General features: G+C 43.0%; 1 protein-coding gene across 1 annotated transcript in view; it reads left to right on the forward strand.

Moving 5' to 3' along the window:
• BPNT2 (3'(2'), 5'-bisphosphate nucleotidase 2) overlaps window positions 1–20,511 on the forward strand; it is a 458,945-nt gene extending 438,434 nt beyond the window's left edge. Inside the window, exon 5 of the mRNA XM_044074236.1 lies at window positions 18,496–20,511. Coding sequence (XP_043930171.1) covers window positions 18,496–18,746 — 251 coding nt within the window. The 3' untranslated portion in view covers window positions 18,747–20,511. The remainder of the gene's footprint in view (window positions 1–18,495) is intronic.
• Window positions 20,512–21,212: the final 701 nt, after the last annotated feature.

The raw sequence follows: 21,212 nt of genomic DNA on the forward strand, positions 1-21,212 counted from the left end.
AGGCTACGACCTGAATCGCCATCTTACCCAATTTTAGTTGTACCTGAAGTGTCTCAGATGCGTTATGCTGGGCTGCTAGTCTGGAGATGTGCATATCCTTTATGAATATGGAGACACCGCCGCCTTTGGAGCTTCGGTCCATATTCTGGGGCTGAAAGGTGTGGAATGGGGTATTAGCCTGTGGTAGCGCAGGGGTGCTTTCTGCTGCTTTAAACCAAGTCTTCGTTGCAGCACAAATGTTATTTTGAGGAGTGCTTCAAGTAAGTGCATCTGGAGATTTAGACTTCTAGCATTGAGCAGAGTAACCCTCAGATTATATTTATTTATAGCTGTTATGGTGGTAATTTGGTCTTTGGAACATCGCCTAAAAAAGGCACTATAGGGTTGGCAAGAGCCTTAGCCAGTATCCAGAAACCCAGGGGTGACGGGTACAGGCCATCTCTGGCAAAGCATTGGGGTCTGTCAATCATGTCATCCCAAGCAAACAGATACTGAATCCCCTTAGAATGACACCAGAAACTTAGCCAATTGTTAAAGTCAATCATTTTTTGCTTGTACTGCAGTGTCATTCTGTTTGTAGACCTATATATTTGTTGACAAGGTCCATGGTGATACACTCTATGGCCTTGCAGACCAAGAAAATTATCGATTTAAATTCTCTAATTTATGATGCTAGATTAAAAACTGTTTCTCTATATTCTGCCTCATTCAGGTTTCTTTGTGGTGATCTGTACTAGGTCTTTTTCAACTGCACAAAACAAATAATAGCATAAATACCTGCACCAAAGACCATTCTTCTTCATTGACATGCAAAAACAGATCATGCTGTAGTAAAAGATTCCTAATTCTGAGAATCCCGTATTTATGGAATTAGCTTCCTCTGCATGACAAGCAGTGCAGAACATTTCCGTATTCAGAATTACTCTGTGATTGAATGGGCAGTTGTATGTCATGTGGCAGTCCTGGGTCAGGAAGCCTAATTCATTCTGTTGTTCTTGTACTTGGCTAACTAGGCTTTTCCGTGGTGTTTTGGTCCACATAACTGCTTATACACCTATAGTATGTTTGTATTGTTTAAAGTTTATCTTTAAATTGGCCAAGGTAGGTAAGGCATGCTTCCTTGCAGAATGCATATAGTGCATATTTTATAATTGGGGAAAAAGACTAATGTAGCATATGGGATATAGAACTTTCATATGCTAGAACCTAGCTGCAGGAAGTTGCAGTTCATGAAGTGCACATTCTAGAAAGCCTTTGCAAAATACCTAATGGATGTTAGTAATGCGTGCTTAGTGTATTTATTGTTTGTGTAGCATTCTGACAAGATCCAGACATTATGTACCTTGCTCAGCTTCAAGGTAACTATGACTTGTCTCAGACAGTGCTTTGATGTTCATCGTGTTACCCTGCTGCAGTCATCACACTTGAGTTATCCTGCCGTCAGGCGGTCCCGCAGTCGGCCCGAATTCCAAAGTCTTGGTCCGGCGTCGGTTGCTGTCACTTCTTCCCTGACGTCAGTGCGCCAGGGGTATATAAGAGGCATCCGACACAGTTTTCTTCAGTCTTTCTTGCCGCGTGGTGCCCGAAGCAGAAGCCGTTCGCAAGTGCCGGTCGGCCGACACCTGAGATTTTCGATTTGAATTTCAGTCCGAAGTCTTCAATAAAGCTAAGTACCCCATTGGGGAACATTTTCTTGCCTCAGTCCGATGTCAGAAAAATTTAACAATTGCATTTCTTGTGGGAAGCAAATACCTCCTAAGGACTTCCATTCCTATTGTATTCCTTGCCTAGGCCCAGACCACGACGTCACAGGTTGTCGTTTTTTGGCTAGGTTTAATAAACGCACTATCAAACACCGTTTTGACTTCGCACGGCATTACTTTGGTAGGAAATTTAATTATATCATGCCGTCGGAGCAGCCGACCGCAATTCATAAAAAACGCAAGGATAAGGACAGGCAGCCTAGGAATAAGCCAGACCCCGAGGCCTCAGCTGGGCCTGTCGCCGGTTCACCGGTTTTCAGTGAGGCGCCTACTCAGCCCCTGACGACCGCAGAGCTGGAACCCCAGACAGCTGCCGACTCCCAAGCGGAGTCTACTAGGCCGACGCAGCCATCTACCGACACCGGAACAGAATTAGACACCGGTGCAGAGGAAACACCTTCGGTTGCAGAAGGTGTCTTCAAACCGACTACACTCACCATTAAATCTTATGCTAAGCTTAAAACTCCTTTAAAGCCTAAGAAAACTGTTCATCAGTCTACAGGTCAAGGCCCCATGCCTAAGAAACAGATGCTTAAGATGGCTGAAGATTTAATTACCCTTATTAGGGGTTCCCATCCCCCTCCTGATAAAAGACCAAGACAAGATGAGGATTATGCATCCTCTGACCAGGTTTCTCTCTCCTCAGATTCTTCTGAGGAACAGGATTACTGTTTTCCACCTTATGAGGATTCTGATGCTGAAGTCTCTATTCCCTCAGCATCTCCCCGTGAAGACTACTCCTTTGGGGAAACATTACATACCATGAGGGAACATTTCCACTGGGAAGGCCAGGAATACTCAGATTCTAAGAAAAGGCTCAGAGAGTTCCTTTTATTACCCCAGCACAGACCTCTTGCTATCCCTCCTGTTTTAGATATTGTGGATAATGTCTACTTGGAGTCTAGTTTAAATCCAGACTCTGTACCTCCTGCTCCAGCCAAACCAGACAGATATTACAGAGTACCTGACTCACACAAATTCCTTTATAAAAGCCCTATAGCTGTCCCAGAAACCATTTCCCAGGGTCCTACGGGAGCAAAAGCTTCTATGGCTAAAACTCCTGTGCCCTCTGAAAGAGATTCCAGAGCCCTAGATAGATGGGGAAAGAAAATGTACACCTCTGCAACTCTGGCTATGAGAGCATTAAATTGCCAGTTTCACATGTTGAAATATCAACAATTCCTGATGTCTCAGTTAAAACAAAAAATGATCACACATTCAGAAAGCCTGAATTCAAGGAAATGCAGGATCTGTTGCATCCAGCTGAACAGGTGGGCAAGCATACTTTACAATGCGGATTTGATTCATTGGAAGCTTCCTGTAGAGCAGCTGTTACTGGCTCTGTCATTCGTAGACATGCTTGGTTAAAAGAGCAAACCCTCCCTGACCATGTTAAAGCAAAATTATTAGATGCACCTTTATAACAAGATGTATTTGGTGTCAAAGCAGAAGAGGTTTTAAAGAAAATGGAGGATAAGGCTAAATCTATGCAAACGGTCAAGGATTTATTGCAGATACAACCCCCTCGCTTCAGCAGAAATTGGCCAACAAAAAATTGGTCCTTTCCAGCTTCAGACAGATCACAGAGGGGCAAATACAGACGCCCAAGGGGCAGAGGTCAGTCACAGGGCCCTTACAAACCTCGTCAATGGGGTTCTGCTACCCAGAAAGGAGGAGAAGACAGGCCCCAAGCTAGCAGAAGGCAGACACAATGACTCTATCCTCAAACTACCAAGCAAATCTCTCCTGGCAACACCCTTGGGAGGAAAACTAGCATTTTTTGCAGACAACTGGCACATCATCACAAAAGACAAATGGGTTCTAAACATTGTCTCTCAAGGATACAGATTCCACTTTCATACCTTACCAAGGATCAAAGGAATGCCAAATCTGCCACCAAATCAATGGCCAGAGGCACAAAAACAAATTGCAGCTCTCATGAACATGAGAGCCATTCAACAGGTACCTTCACAGGAGCAAGGACAAGGATTTTACTCAAGAATCTTCCTAGTTCCAAGAAAGGACAAAGCATGGAGACCCATTCTGGTTCTTTCAATTCTGAACACCTATCTGCAAGTGCCAAAATTCAAGATGCTAACACTACAGCAGCTTCTTCCCATGCTGGACAAGAATGCTTGGCTAGTCACTTTGGACCTCAAGGAGGCATACCTGCATGTCCCTATCAGACAAAATTGCAGAAGATACCTCCGCTTTATTGCAGGTTCAACGCATTATCAATTCTCTGCACTGCCCTTTGGCTTATCTACTGCACCCAGGGTCTACACAAAATGCCTGGCACCAGTAATTGCATACTGCAGACAAAGAGGAATTCAAATATACCCATACCTGGATGACTGTCTTATTCAAGCAGAAAGCAATGACATTTTTTTTACAGCATCTGGCATTTGTCAAACACCTTCTAAGTTGCCTAGGGTACACAGTAAATGAAAAGAAATCAAAACTAGTGCCCTCACAAAACATAATATTCCTGGGTGCCATCTTGAATACAACGGCCCAGATGACTTATCTCATGCCAGACAAACAACGACAGCTGTTTCAATATTTCAAAGTAATGGCAACAAAGACCCAACTCCCTGCAAGAAAAATTCTGCAGGCCTGGGGATTCATGGCATCTTGCATAGAATGTTTGTACCATTTGCAAAACTGCATATGAGGAAATTACAATGGTACCTGAAAAGTGTATGGACTCAGCACAGCCACGGCTTGGAAACAATGATTCCACTCATTCCCTGCCTTCAACAGGAGTTTCTGTGGTGGGCACAGGCATGTCACCTCAACAAGGGTCAGCCTTTCACCTTACCCAAAGCCAGGCAAACTATGACAACGGATGCATCGGACTATGCCTGGGGTGCACACATGGCAGGACAGTGCATTCAGGGCAAATGGACTACAGATCAGAGACATCTGCATATCAATCAAAAAGAAATGCTAGCAGTGCAGAATGCCCTAACAGCTTTCAAGGACCTTCTACACCCAGGACAACTACTAATAAGGACAGACAACACCACAGTTATGTGGTACATAAACAAGCAAGGGGTCACACATTCCTACCATCTATGCAGGCAAACAATGACCTTGTGGAACACTGCATTATCTTACCAGGTTCAGTTACAAGCACAATTCCTGCCAGGAAAGAAAAAAACATTGGCAGACGACCTAAGCAGAAACATCATGGATCCACACGAATGGAAACTAGATCCACAAGTATTTGCAATGATAGCTCAAAAATGGGGACGCCCAGACATAGATCTGTTTGCAAGCCCCCACAACCACCTTCAAAATTTTTGCACAAGGACCCTCCATCCACTAGCTTGGAAAGTGGACACCCTCTCATTCAGTTGGAAAACATTAACAGTGTATGCCTTCCCTCCACTGCCTCTTCTAGCAAAGGTACTGCTGAAAGTCAGATTAGAGAGGCCACAAATGATTCTCGTTGCACCAGACTGGCCACACCAACATTGGTATCCAATTTTAAGGACCATGACCCAGGGCCCACCATGGATTTTGCCACAAATTCCTCACCTGCTCACCCAGCGAGACAATCTGATTCTACACAGCCAGCTCAAGACTTTAAACCTGGCTGCATGGCAAATTACCTAAACAACCACCCAACACCTTTATCCAAAGCTGTTATGGATGTCATTCTGGAGTCCAGGAGGCCCAGTACCAGGAAAACCTATTCAGACAAATGGAAAATATTTTGTGCCTGGAAGCAGGCTAAAGGCCTAAATCCCCTGGAGCCGAACATTCCTCAGATTCTACAATATTTAACTGAGATGTTACACAAGGGACTTTCCTTTTCATCTATTAAGATCCACGCTTCAGCAATTTCAGCTCATTACAGCACGGATCCTCCTTTATTTTCATATCCACTCCTAAGACAGTACCTCAGAGGGGCTAAGAACTTAAGACCGCCAAGGAGAGCTCCAACACCTACTTGGGATCTCAACTTTGTCCTGGAAAAGCTTACACTGCCGCCCTTTGAACCAGCTTTTTCAACTGATTTAAAATTTCTTTCATGGAAAACTGCCCTACTACTAGCAATAACCTCCGCTAGAAGAGTCTCAGAGCTACAGGCACTAATGGCTGTAGAACCTTTCCTCATTTTTCATCAAGACAGAGTTTCTCTACGAACTAATCCTTCCTTTATGCCAAAGGTGGTATCCAGTGTGGCCCCAAACCAAACCATTCACTTGCCCACCTTCTTCCCAAATCCCCAGAACACAGGAGAAAGACTCCTGCACTCTTTGGACATTCACAGGCAATTACGTTACTACTTGGATAAAACTAAGGCTTTCAGAAAAACTCACCAGCTCTTTGTAGCCTATGCTACAGGCTCACAAGGAAAAACTATCTCAAAGCAGACCATTTCTAAATGGATAGGACATTGCATACGTTTCTGCTACACACATCATGGGAAACCAGTACCTGCTAACATTAGGTCCCACTCCACTAGGGCTACAGCTACATCAGCAGCCTTTCTCACGGGAGTGCCAACCAAGGATATTCTGGAAGCTGCTACTTGGAGTTCAGTGCACACCTTCAACAGACACTATCACTTACCTCTTTACTCTAAGACTAGAGCTGGTTTTGCCACTGCAGATGTTCTTCATCCCACATTGCTGCAGTCCTAACACTTGGGTAGTCCGCTGTCCCAGTCGGCCCGAATACCAAAGTATAAGGCTGACGTCGGTCAAGGCGCATTAGTCTGACGTCAGGACGTCAGGGTACAAATGCGCATGACCGACGTCATATCCTCAGTCTTTTTTGCCGCATGGTCCGATGCAGAAGCAGTATTGCGAGTGCAGGTTGGCGTTCTGAAATTTTCTGAAGTCGGAGTTTCAGACCGAATCAAAGTTGGCTAAGTACCCGTTGGGAATATTTTGGTTTTCTTGCCTCAGTATTTAACCGGATGTCAGAAAAAGTGAATAACTGTATTTCTTGTGGGAAACAGATACCTCATAGGGATTACCATACCTTGTGTATACCTTGCTTAGGGCCCGAGCACCGCGTTGTTGGATGTCGCTCTTGTGCTAGATTTAACAAACGCACTATAAAGAGAAGATTAGACTGTGCCAGGTTAGTTTTTGGGAAGCGTTGTAATTATAAAATGCCGTCGGATGCTCCGGCGCCGCTGTCTAAAAGCGCAAGGACAAAGCAGCAAAGCCTAGGTTGGAAGAACCGTCTGTCCCGGACGTCGGTTCTTTAGAAGGCTCGGTGGAGCCGGAGGTTCTGCCAGAAGTTTCTTTGGAGTCTCAGGGAGAGACTTTACTGTTACAAGATGTGTCCTCTCAGGAGGTAGGCCAGGCTGAAGGGGCTTCTCAGGTGGCTGCTCTCCCCTCCCTTCCTAAGGTGGTTAGGCCCTCCCCTTCTGTTTCTAAGGCTTCTTTGAGAGGCAGCCCAGGTTTAACTTCAGTGGGTGTCTCTCCTAGTTCTTCAGGGTCTTTGCCTAAGAAACATATGCTTAAAATGGCAGAAGATTTGATTACTATGATTAGAGGTTCTATGCCCCCTCCTGACAAGAGGCCTAGGGTGGAACCTGAGCTTGAGAGTTTTGAGCAGTGTTCGGAGGCTTCTGAGTCTTCGGCTGAAGACTTACAGGAGTATCCTCCTTATTCTGATTCTGATGTAGATGATTCTACTCCTTCGGCTTCTCCTCCTGAGGATTTTTCTTTTTCAGAGACTCTTCATTCCATGAGGGAGCATTTTAAATGGGAAGGTCAAGATTTCTCTGATTCCAGGAAGAGGCTTAGGGAATTTTTGTTTTTACCACAGCATAGGCCTTTAGCTATACCTCCTGTTCTGGATGTGGTGGAAGATGTTTTTGCAGAGGCTTCCCTGAACCCTGATTCTTTGCCTCCTGCCCCAGTTAAACCGGATAGGTATTATAGGGTGCCTGAAGCTCATAAGTATCTTTTTAAGAGTCCTAGGGCAGACCCAGAGACTGTTTCTCAGGGGCCTAAAGGTGTTAAGGCTTCTGTTGTTAAAAATCCTGTTCCTCCTGATAAAGAGGCAAGGGCTTTGGATAGATGGGGAAAGAAGGTGTATACTTCTTCCACTTTAGCCATGAGGGCTTTGAATTGCCAGTTCCACATGTTAAAATACCAAAATTATCTCCTTTCACAATTGAAGTCTAAGGTGGATGCTCTGGCGGAAGGTATTGAGTGTAAAGAGTTGCAGGATTTAGTTCATGTTTCTGAACAGGTGGGTAAGCATTCCTTGCAATGTGGTTTTGATGCTGTACAGGCCTCTTGAGGGTGGCTGCCACTGGTTCTGTTCTTCGCAGGCACGCCTGGCTGAGGGATCAGAATTTAGCTGAGCATGTTAAGACAAGGATTTTAGATGCTCCGTTACAGTCTGATGTGTTGTTTGGTTCGCCTGTGGAAGCAGTTTTAAAGAAAATGGAGGACAAGGCTAAGTCCATGCAGACTGTTAAAGATTTTTTGCAGGTTCAGCCTCCGAAGTTTAGTAGAAATTGGCCTACTAAGGGGTGGACATATCCTTCTTATGATTCCCAGTCTAGGGGTAGGTCTAGACGTGGTAGGGGCAGAGCTCAAGGTTCTTTTAGGCCTAGAACAGGGAGTTCACCTGCTCAGTCTTCTGGTGAGGGCAGGGGTCAGCCCTTTCGTAAACAGACCCAATGACCTGCCTTTTCAGCTGCCAGAGCCTTCTCGTCTGGCAGCACCTTTGGGAGGAAGGCTGGCACTTTTCAAAGAAAATTGGAGTTTAATTACCCAAGACAGATGGGTATTGGATATCATTCACCACGGTTACAGGTTTTATTTCCATACCTTGCCTCCTTTCAAAGGCATGCCAGACATTCCTCCTCTACAAAGAAAAGAGGCTCACAAGCAAATTTCTCTGTTACTCCAAATAGGGGCCATTCAGCCGGTTCCTGTGCCAGAAAGGGGCCTAGGATTTTATTCTCGCCTGTTCCTAGTGCCAAAAAAGGGGAACACGTGGAGACCAATTTTGGATTTATCTATCCTCAACACTTATCTGGACATTCCCAAGTTCAAAATGTTGACGTTACAACAGCTTTTACCTCTGCTGGGCAAAGATCACTGGATGGTAACTTTAGATCTCAAGGAGGCTTACCTTCATGTGCCTATCAGACTAAGTTGCAGGAAGTATCTGCGTTTTCGAGCTGGGAATTCCCATTATCAGTTCTCTGCATTGCCCTTTGGCTTATCTACTGCCCAGAGTATTCACAAAAGTTCTGGCTCCAGTGATAGCTTACTTCAGGCTACAAGGAATACAAATCTATCCTTACTTGGACGTCTGCCTGATTCTGGCTCAAGAAAAGGAAGACCTTTTTCAGCATTTGGAATATGTGATAGCAGTGCTAAGATGCCTGGGGTATTCTGTGAACGAAATAAAGTCCAGTCTAGTACCCTCTCAAGACATGTGCTTTCTGGGTGTGAGACTGAATACAGCATCCCAGATGGCCTTTTTAACCCCGGACAAACAAAAGAATCTTTCCCTTTACTTCCATCAACTATCTCTTCAGTCCGGGCTGACTGCAAGGACAGTCCTTCAAGCCTTAGGGATCATGGCATCTTGTATTCTGGTGCTTCCCAATGCCAAACTGCATATGAGGAAGCTGCAATGGTATCTCAAAAATGTATGGACACAGCACTGCCAGGATTTGGACACTGTCATTCAAATAATACCTTGCATTCAAAAGGAATTTTTGTGGTGGGCTCAGGAATGTCACCTAAACAAGGGACTCTCTGTGACCCGGCCAGAGGCGAGTCAGATTCTAACGACAGATGCCTCAGACATAGCTTGGGAGCTCATCTGAATGGAAAGTGGATACAAGACAAGTGGCCTGCCAGACTACAGCATCTACATATCAACATGAAGGAGATGTTAGCAGTCCAGTTTGCATTAATGGCTTTCAAGGAGTTACTTCTTCCAGGGCAGTTGTTGATTCTAACAGACAACACAACTGTCATGTGGTACATCAACAAACAAGGGGGAACACATTCTTATCCTCTATGCAGGCAAGCAATGATTTTGTGGGAGACTGCGCTCAGCTTGCAACTAAATCTTCAGGCAAGGTTTCTGCCGGGAGCACAGAACTCCTTAGCAGATGTGTTAAGCAGGCAAATCATGGATCCCCACGAGTGGAAACTGGATCTTCATGTATTTCGGAAATTGACAGTGTCATGGGGAACTCCAGACATAGATCTGTTCGCTTCTCCACTAAACCACCAGCTGCCAAAGTTTTGCACAAAAAGGTTTTATCTCACAGCTTGGAAAGTGGATGCTCTTTCTTTCAGTTGGAAAAATCTTCATGTGTATGCCTTTCCACCTCTGCCGCTCCTCCCAAAGGTACTCCTAAAGGTCAGACAAGACAAGCCAAGGATGATTTTAATAGCTCCAGATTGGCCTCGGCAACACTGGTACCCATTACTGAGGAGTCTGGTAAGGAAGCCTCCATGGCCTTTACCTTTGATTCCACACCTATTGTCTCAGAGGGACGGTCATCTACTCAATGTCAAGCTTCACTCTCTTCATCTAACAGCCTGGCATATTCTGTTTTGAACCACAGAAGGTCTCAACTTCCTCAACAAGTTTTGAATGTGATTATGGAAGCCAGAAGACCTAGTACAAGGAAAGTGTACTCAGAAAAATGGAAGAGATTTTTATTTTGGAGTGCAGCAAAGGATTTGGAGGTTTCTGAGCCTAATTTGAGTGTGGCTCTTCAATATCTTACTGAGTTATTGGACAAAGGTTTGTCTTTCTCTTCCATTAAGATTCATGCTGCAGCAATTTCAGCTCACTATGATTGTGACCCACCATTGTTTTCTCATCCTTTGTTCAAGCAATTTCTTAGAGGGCAAAGAATATAAGACCCCACGTAGAGCTCCTACTCCTGCTTGGGATCTCAATTTTGTGTTGGAGAAACTTACTCTACAACCTTTTGAGCCTCGGCTACTGCTGAATTGAAATACTTGTCATGGAAGACTGCTTTTTGTTGGCCATTACTTCTGCAAGAAGGGTTTCTGAATTGCAGGCCCTTATGGCGGTTGAGCCTTTTTGATTTTCCATAAGGATAGGGTATCATTACGTACTAATCCTTCCTTTATGCCTAAGGTGGTTTCTAGTGTGGCTTTAAACCAAACTATTCATTTGCCTACTTTTTATGCAGATCCCCAAAATAAGGGGAAAAGATTTTGCACACTTTAGATGTACACAGGCAGTTGCGTTATTATTTAAGCAGGACTAAGGATTTTAGGCAGTCTCAGCAGTTGTTTGTTTCTTTTGCTTTGAGTTCTCAGGGCAAGCCTGTGTCAAAACAAACTATTTCTAAGTGGATTGGGTTTTGCATTGCATTTTGTTATTCCCATCATGGCAAGGAGATTCCAGCTGGGATTAGGCCTCATTCCACTAGGGCTACTGCCACTTCAACAGCATTTCTAAGGGGGTGGCAACTAAGGATATTTTGGAGGCAGCTACTTGGAGTTCAGTGCATACTTTCTCTAAGCATTACCACCTTCCTCTCTACTCTAAATCTAGGGCTGGTTTTGCCACGGCTATTTTGCAGGGCATGTTGACAGCTCCTGCTTCTTTATGATTTGCCAGCCTCCCTTACCTCTGCTTTGGGATTCTACCCAAGTGTTAGGACTGCAGCAATGTGGGATGAAGAACATAGTACAGTTTTGTACCTACCATAAATGTAGATGTTCGAAGATCCACATTGCTGCAGTCCAATCCCTCCCTCCTTCCCCTCTGTGTTTAGGGGTGGTTGTGTGGGTGGGGTTGTACTTTGTAAATTTGTATATATTGTACATATATTTGGTACAGGAGTGTTTGGTGTTTTTTGGTTTTGGCCTTATCTTTTTAGGGTCTTCTGACATCTGGGGCAAGAAAAGACTGAGGATATGACGTCGGTCATGCGCATTTGTACCCTGACGTCCTGACGTCAGACTAATGCGCCATGACCGACGTCAGCCTTATACTTTGGTATTCGGGCCGACTGGGACAGCGGACTACCCAAGTGTTAGGACTGCAGCAATGTGGATCTTCGAACATCTACATTTTTGGTAGGTACAAAACTGTACTTTTTGCAGGGCCTACTAGCTTCTTCTAACCCTGTTTGACTCCACCTCCCCTCCTTAGCTTTGGGATTCAACCCAAGTGTGATGACTGCAGCAGGGTAACACGATGAACATAGTACAGTTTTGTACCTACCATAAATGTAGATGTTCGAGTGTTCACCCTGCTGCAGTCCAGGTTACCCCCCCTCCATCCCCTCTGAACTAGCTGACCTTATCTCTACCACTTTATCCTATTCTATCTATGTGGTGTATTTGCTTGTACCTTAGGGTTTTGTTTTATTTTTATATAGCCATATGTATGTGTGTGTGTGTATATATATATATATATATATATATATATATATATATATATATATATATATATACCCCTGGCGCACTGACGTCAGGGAAGAAGCGACAGCAATCGACGCCGGACCAAGTCTTTGGAATTCAGGCCGACTGCGGGACCGCCTGATGGCAGGATAACCCAAGTGTGATGACTGCAGCAGGGTGAACACTCGAACATCTACATTTATGGTAGGTACAAAACTGTACTTTTTGACCCTCAGTCTTTCTGTGGTCATGTTGCCTGTTTTTGGCCATTACAGCATTATGCAGTGTAAGATTTCAGTTCATCACTAACTGGCCAAGCAGTTTTCTAAAGGAGAGCTACATCTCCATCCTCCTCATGAAAACCTTTTCCCTCTGTGGGATCTAAACTTCATCTCCATTTGATCAAATCATCTCAAGTCTTAAGTGGTGCTGAAATTAATCTCTTCTATTAAGGTCACTGTACACCGTCTCTTTTCAGTGGTGGTCTAGGAATACTTGTCTCATAAAAGAACTTGCACATAGTCATACACTAGGTTCTGTTACTTGCACATAGTCATACACTAGGTTCTGTTGGAGTTGATCACCTCTGCCCACAGATTTTCAGCATTTCAGGCTCTCGTGTATTTGATGAAGTCTGTTGGACGAAAACGCAATACTCAATAAAGCGTTCATTTTGGTTTACAATTGAGACTGGAATTTGCATTCTCCACAACCCTGCTTTTCTTTTCTTTTTTCTCTCGTGTATAAGGACTATACATGTGGCCTTTCACATTAATCATCTCTTCCTAAAGACATAGACTTGTGTCCTCCTGGACCAGTCCATTCATCTCACTGTTTTCTAGGGCCAAAAGCCACAGGAGAGACCTTTTTATACTTTGAATGGGCACTCTGGTTTTGTGTGAAGCAGGAACATGAGTTTAGAAAGATTGGAAAGACATCTCCTTTGCACCATAAATGCCAAACTTGATCTGTTACAGCAGATCAGTAGCTATCTGTTCATTGAAAAATATTGCAGTAGAACCTCCTTCACTGAAAAGAGTGGCTGCTTCCTTCATGAATGTTTCCATGCTTCTTGAATGTCTGTGCCATAGCCTGTGATTGTGGTGGAAATTTTCATTGAGCATTATTTTCTACACCAGAACTTTAGGAACTGGCATTCTTTTGGTACTATGTAACTTAAAAACCTGACTTTCTGATCTTAGTCATGAAGGAAGCCAGAGGACAAGCCAATGGCTGTGTTATTGCTCGAGATTCAGCCCATCTTTAGGGTCCCATGAAAGCTGGCCCTTTCTGTTAAGTATAACAAATTGTTTTTTAATGCATCACTCTATGAAAAATGTTATGGGTCAGGAAAAACCTCACACTGTCCCTAATATATATATTCGGCCCTTTCATCTATCTTCTGGTATCCCTTGTTGAATCCTGCAACTGCATACTTGTTAGCAGTGCAATCAGATCAACCTTCTTATTTCATACTTTTCAGAAAGGTGCTCATTAGCAGTTGGTCGTAAACTAGCAGGCCCTTGGGAAGGTCACATTTACGTAGATGGTACATGAAGTCATAGCTTGCATTGTCCCATATTGTTGAAACTTCCAGAGGAATTTACGTAATAGTGATTAGTGGAAAGGATGATCACAGCCATTGGACTAATTAAGGAAGGTCCTGTAATAGTTAAACTGATGTGGCAGATACATGTCTTTTATGTGCCAATATTAATGGCTTCACAACTTAAGTCTGTTCATATTTGCTTCAGTAGCTGTAATCTTGTACAGTTAGCAAAGTTCCCTTAAACTTCCCCAAGTGGAGGCCAGAACTCCCTTCATTAGGAAAGCAGGAAGGGACTGCTAGTACATGAGGGGCATCCCATTGTTCTTTGTGAGTCACAGTTGCATTCATTACTCTAGGATCTGTGCTGCTGACTGAGTCTAATGGTACAGTCCGACATTCAGAGCCAAGCATCCTTCTTCAATGGCAGGCTAATGTCACATTACCTTGGATGTCTGCACATACCTGATATATAGTTAACAGCCACCTCCCATAAATCTTCTATTCTTTCTTGCCATGTTATATATGTAGCAAGAGACTGCATCACAGTCCAGTGTTGATACAGGTCTCTGGCTAGAGAGCAGTGATACATTAAGTACCCTGTTGGGCACTATTTTTTTCTCTCTGATTATTGAACTTAAATTATATTCTGTTTTTAAAGCAGATGCATTGTGAAGTGTTCATCATACATAGAGATGTAGGGCATGTGTGCCTCAGAAAAGTGAAACAAGTGTGCCTGCAGACATCAGATATGCACTTGTATCGCGTGGGGTCTGAGCGCAACACGCAGAACTACAGTGTTTGTCAGGGTTTTTGCTCGAAGAAATTTAAAGAGAGGACAGGAATATTTGCAGGTGTACCAGACCTAGGGACTTGTTAGACCAGCCCACTGTGTCTGCAGATTTGCAGCTGGGTGGAGCAGATGTGCTGCCTAAAAAACAAGAAGATACTTATCTGAAAGAGAAGAAGAGTGAGAAACAGTGTAACTGTTTTTGGGGACCCTTGAGTCCAAGGTATTCAACTTTATCAAAACTATCAACCAAACCACAGCCCCTGACACCTGTTACCAGTCCTCTATTGCCAAAACAGAGACCGTTATGCCTCTGGCTCCTAGCTCATCCCATCAGACTAAAGACCAGGCTCAACAGTATGCAGCAAATGCTGGTCTTTGGATGTCTTTTAATTATTTAAGATAGGAATGGAAAATCTGCAGAGTTAGAGTCAAAGGGCAAGCCCACACAAGCAAGTCAGAACTGAGAGATTTGCTCCCTCGGCTTCAGAAATTCCTGGCAGCTGCTTAGTCTTGCAAGATTCCAGAGCCTGAGACCAAGGCACCTGCCATGTCTAAACAACTGCCTCCGTGGCAGGTCTTTCTGCCATTGCTCCAGCCATCAGACTCGCTCCCAGTGTTAGGCTGTTTGCTAAGACTTTCTGTCAGTTCTTTTGTAGCCTGCATTGAGATTCTGAACAGCCGTCTCTATCTGGCTTCCCCTCCCACCCCCACCACATAGAAGAACCGAGGTCTGTCCAAGGAAAGACTGTGACTAACTTCTGTAATTGAGGAAGAGGAGGACCTGGACCACAAGTCCCAGCTTTCCTCCCCTCTGGCTTATGACGCAGATATTGGGGATACTTTGATCCCTGACTCCCCACCAGAAGACCTGCTTGGAGATATTGTCTCTGTCATTGGAGAGCACTTCAAGTGGCAGTCATAAGAGGTCTCTGGACCTTCTGGATCTTGGACCCCCCAATGCTAGTGGTCATCCCATCAGTCCAGAAAGCCTTCTTGGATGCAATGGAAACAACATTCTTGGAGCCAGACTCCCTAGCCCCAGCCTGTAAGAGACCTTACCATTTTTACAGTGTGTAGCATTGTCATAAATTTCTGTAAATGAACCCCATTATAGATATCTCTAATGGAGGAGGGATGGTTTAGGATGCAGTATTCTTCCCATTGATGACAGGGAAAGTAGTTGCTTGACCAGTTGTGGGAAAATGCACCTTTCAATTACCTTGGTTTTCAGAGTCCTGATTTCTGAAACCCACATACTGAAGTGTCTGGAATATATCTTTCAGCAACCCCAGAATGGTTGGAGGGGAGCTGCAGAATGAAGCCCTGAGAGATATTAGCCAAGCCCAAACTTGCTTAGAGGTGGGAAAGCTTGCCATAATATGCATGTATGCTGTTGTAGATGTAGCTTTCATGGCTGCTACTACAGGGTCAGCCACTGAGAGACATTCTTGGTTGAGGACTCAAGTCATAGTCTGAGGAAGTTAGGGTGCAAACCTTTAACTCCTCCTTGGATATTGATTTGCTCTTTGGAGCCCCATCTTATGTGTTCAAAGTACTAGCAGACAAAGACTGTGGAGTCGGTATGTACGTTTGTTCCTCCTGTTTCCATGTTTATCAAAAAAGATCCCCCTAGACAAGGGTCTTACTACCAGAGACCATGTTAAAACAGTGAAAAGGTAAGAAGGCTTTACAGAGCAGGAATTGGTAGCAGAAAGAAAGAAGAGGGCCCCCCAGTGCTTCAGCCTGCTCTTTCCTCCAGTAGGAAGCATCTGTATAGGTACCACCCTCGCCCTTCACAATAAGCTGCCCAGAAACATAAGTGATGCTAGTCATGGATGCAGTTATACATCATGAATAAGTGAGCTGTACCTAGAGCTAGACCCATTTCCTTTTCCAAGCAGTAGACAACTGAAGAAATTCTGTTGCAAATCTCCAACCAAACATATTTGGACAGTTATTTTTTTTCCCCATGAATAGACAGGTCTTTTGCTCTGTACTTACCTTCCTAAGATAGTTCAAAATTTCAAAAGGAAAGAGGTCAGAAATGTTTCCATTCTGGCCCAGACAGCATTGGTTACTCTTCATGTGTCAAGGGAGAAACCTGTGCTCTTTCCTCAGCATGTGAAGGGGTCCCATGGTATACCTCAAAAGTAATTAGATTGGAAGATACGACTTGCCCTTTATTGACCTTTTCTTTAGGATATGCTAAAAATCATGTGAGACGCTAGAAGGCTAAGTAGCAGGAGATGCCTAGCAAAATGGAAAGGACGTCTTATGGTGCTAGAGGAAGAACCAGCATACAAAGCAGGCAGAAGTGCCAGTGGGTCTTCATTATCTGAGCTGTCTTTTTTTAGTTTTAACTTATGCTGTTCTTGAAGGTACATCTCATAGCGATTTGTCTTGTCTGTAGGCCCCCCACTAGTGTACAGGCCCCAAGTCAAACATTTCCTGAAGGGCATCCTCCACCTGAGACCTTTCAGGAGAAAAGTACCCACAGCTTGGCACCTTAACATTGTTTTGGAAAACCTGACCTTACCATCATGTGAAAGAGATGCATTGGATTTCTAAACATATATGACTTGTTAAATTGCTTTCAAGATTGATATCAATCCTTTGAGAAGAGCCTCTGAATTCCAGGCTGTTGCATGTGAAGATGCATTTCCATAAAGGCAGGATGACTCTGCATTAACTTTTCCTTTATGCCAAAAATTATTAAAAAGTAGTCCAGAGCCATGCAGATAAACTCTTTTCTTTTTTGTTCCACAGAATTGGTGGAAAGGATCCCACACTTCCCAGATATGCATAGACAGGTACAGTACTGTTGAATGGAGCTGAACTCTTTAGAAAGTCAAACCAAGTCTACTTCCTTTGTAGAAGCAAAGAAGGATGGCCTCATTCCACTGCTCTTATTGCACCTACCGTGGCCTTCATGAAAGGGGTTAATGCCTTGGATAATTTAGACGCAGATTTTTTTGTTTTGTTCATGTCGCACCTTCTCAAAACAATAAAAAAATAGGTGTGGTTTTCAAGGCAAAAGATGGATTTGTTTCCGTTTCCCTGAAGGGCATAACACAGTTCGCTTCTAAACTGTGAAACAACCACCCTACCTGGAAAGCAACAGCTTTGTGAATTTTCTCTATAGTAATGACTGCCGCAATGATCCACACAAAAACATGTTTGAGTTATGTACGCAACTTATAATTGCAGATGGTGGAAGTGGTCACTTCATCCCTCCATCCCCTCCACTTCAGTGGAATCATGAAGCGGATGAGGTGGATTCCGTGTACCCCTTTCCCTTCAAATGTCTACCTTTGCTCCCCTTCTTTTCTTCAGGTTCAAGGAAGGCTTGAATTCTCCATATCACAGACTGAGCATCCATAGGGCAAGCCTTGCTAATATCCCTTCATCTGGGCATGACTTTGTCCTGCTTAGGGGGGTAATAAATACCCAAAGAGAATTTGTCCTGCTTAGGGGGGGGGGGGTAAGAAATACCCAAAGATGCATGGGTAGGCATTACTTGTATACTAGGAACTTGAAAATGTTTGGGTTAAGGTGAAATCAGCCCAACCATGGAAGGGTGCTTAGTTGTGAAGTAAGACTAGATGTCAGCCTCAGCCAGTGGCTGAGATTTGTGTACTCACTGCAGTAGTGCCCACACTCCAAAATGTATAATTACGATACGTTGGTCTACATAGCTGTACTTCTTGTAGCATTTTCAGTAGTACTATTTAACACACTGGGGGCGGGGTCATAGAAAGAAAAGTACTGGAGAAAATGAAAAGCTGGAGACCACACTGGTTCAGTAGTCACTAGACATTTTCTTGTATCAGCCTGTCTTCGAGATGCACCATTACAATGAGTTTCAGAGCGCTTTTACTTTGACATATTGTTATATTTCAGTAGCGTGTTTCTTTTTATTTATTTCAATTCTGCTTTGTCCTTATTAATTTGATGCTTCGCTAACAAACTGTTTTTTTTTTTTTGTACTTGCAGGTTATAAGGTTCTGTCCCTTTTGGATGTGCCTGATGACGAGCACACAAAAGCTGATGTGTATCTTCACACCTCTTTTATCAAGAAGTGGGATATATGTGCAGGAAGTGCTATTCTTAGAACTTTAGGGGGACACATGACAACTCTTAAGGGAGAAGAAATAGACTACAGCAGTTCACCTTCTAATTATGATGGGATCTTGGCCAGTGTTAAACTCGACCATAAAGCACTGATTGAGAAGATACATATTTAACCAGCATATTTAAAGTAGAATGTTACAGCATATGTGGGAATTTCACAGATTTCCGCTGACTAGGAGATACGTGCGACAGCGTCCTATCAAGATCTTCTGATTACTGGTGACTTGGATTTGTGAAGGAGTGTCAGGAATGCTTATGAGGTGCATAATACCTCCATTTTGAAACTATTGCACCTGAACACAGAGATCGTGTTTGCAAAGTTGCACTTCGCAGCCATTTGCATCAAGCTAAACACTGAAAAGTGTAAAGTGTGTACTGTATACTGTGAAGCAGTGTATATTGAACATTAAGTTATGTTTCATTACTATTGTATAATTGCTCACAAACTAAAACCATGATAAAAAAGTACAGCTAAGAGTTAAAGGAAACTGCAGTTAAAATAGGGAAACTTCTTGTGAGTGCATGTTTTTTTTTTCCAGGAATGTTATCTGTCTCATATTTTTTATGGCGTCCTATTATAATTCCAAAATCCAGAGCTGCAAGTACTAGAAGTATAGGGGAAGTGGGGGGTGCAGGGGAACAGTAAATGACAGTCATTTTTCTTTGAAGTTTTTTTTTCCTCAAAAAAAGAGAACGCTGTTGCAGCAGCCTTGGAGAAAATTTAGAAGTCCCCATTTTGCATATTTAGTCTTACTTTTCATGGACTTGCAGTTATGAGTATCTGAATTTAAAACTGTTAATAGTATTTATTATTACTGAAATGGAACAAACATTCTTCAGGACTGAATTGCAAATCTGTATTATCAAAATTTGTGCTCTGTATAGTTCTGATTTACAGCAATGAAACAGAATCTGTATTATCAACATTTGTGCTGTGTATAGTTTTGATTTACAGCAATGAACCAGAAGTTTTCTCCTTGGAGTGTTAGTTAGTGGCTTTAAGTCTTGACATTGGGGATTTATTGAAAAATATGCAGGAATGTGGGCTTTGAGCCTATAGAGTTTTTGGTTTGTGATGCTGAGCTGGCCTACCTCTTTTCATCCTGGTCCTAAAAGACCACCTGCTTATTGTTTTGTTATGCATTTTCTCCCATTATCAATTATTGGTTAATTAGATATATTTCTGAGCTTAGTTTTAACCAGTGGGTTACACTACTAAAAGGAGACAGTGGCAGCCTTATAGTGAACAGCTAAGCTAAAGCGTTTATTTTGTACGTTTTGTAACTACCTGGTTCAGTACATTTCTTGAAAAGAGGTTAAACATCAGACTAATTTTAATGTATTAATGTAGATTGAACTAAGCAGTGCTTTTTAAATTAAAGGTATTTTTATGTTCCATATTTTGAAAGCTTTATTTACATAAAATGACTTAAAAACGAACAGCATTTGCATGGTTTCATGGAGGTCTGTTTCTCTGTTATTTTGTGGTAACGTGCTTACATTTGCTTTTTTTTACCTCTGAAGATGAAGTAGATGTTTTTCTGTTTCTGTGAAACTACTTCTTGTTAATGGTAGATACATGCAGTGCTTGTGTCTTCCTTAAATATAGGATATACAAGTTTAACTTACTCACCTGACAGTCTGTCAAAGACATGAGAAGAATTTTTTTAATCTCCTCTTGATGAGCAATGACTGACTGTGATTTTAATAAATTAATTAATGTTTTGGTAGAGGTAATAGAGTATGACAGGTGCTCCTACTAATGCAACCATTTTCCTGTCGTTTAGGTATCAAAGTACTTTGCTGTGAAACAAGTCCATATTGTTGAAGTGTGTTTTCATATGCTTCAAGTAATAAAGAATATTTAGTTTCACTTTCCAAGGCTGTGTGTCACAATACTGTACTGTGCTGCAGAATGCAAGGGGGGAGGAGAGAGGTAGGGGATTTTAAATCTGGGTAAAAAAGGAAGTCTGTAACAACAATGTTGATAGCTATGTGCAGCTCTGCTGTAGACTTAAGGAATAAGATTTCAGGTAAGGTTTTCATCATCAAAAAGACAAACCATACCCCATTGTTTTCTTTCTTGAATAGTGCCAAGGTCAAATGTTTATTACCCTGCAGTCCATTCTGTAGATAGTGAACAAAATCCCCAACTTGTTTGTTGCACTGGAATAGGAAGTGGCACATGGGCAGTCCAGCAAAATAATATTATATGGCAAGTTTTTTATGGTTAGTGATTTTTTTTCAGTTGTTAGAATGCTTAAATGCAGAGACATTTGTTTGATGCTTCAGGATTTCACTCTTCCTTTGAAAGTGTTCTTAAAGGTAATACAGTGGAGTAAGTTCATTGCTGTGTTGTATGCTCTCCATAGTCAGTGTCCCAGTAAAGAGTTTTGGGGTTTCCTGCCAATACAGTAACTCATGGCCAGCCCAAATACCAAAGGCTTTCACATCCCCCAGCCAGTGGGTACCCTTGCTGGCCAACACCCATACATCAGTGGTATGAAGGGTTATCGGACAGCACTATTTCCACATCTTTCTTGCTGTGTCAGTACGATATACCAGTGTGTTAGCATCAT

This window comes from Protopterus annectens, chromosome 6.part0, assembly GCF_019279795.1.
Source record: "Protopterus annectens isolate FY-2018-M chromosome 6.part0, PAN1.0, whole genome shotgun sequence".
Classification (NCBI taxonomy): Eukaryota; Metazoa; Chordata; order Ceratodontiformes; family Protopteridae; genus Protopterus; species Protopterus annectens.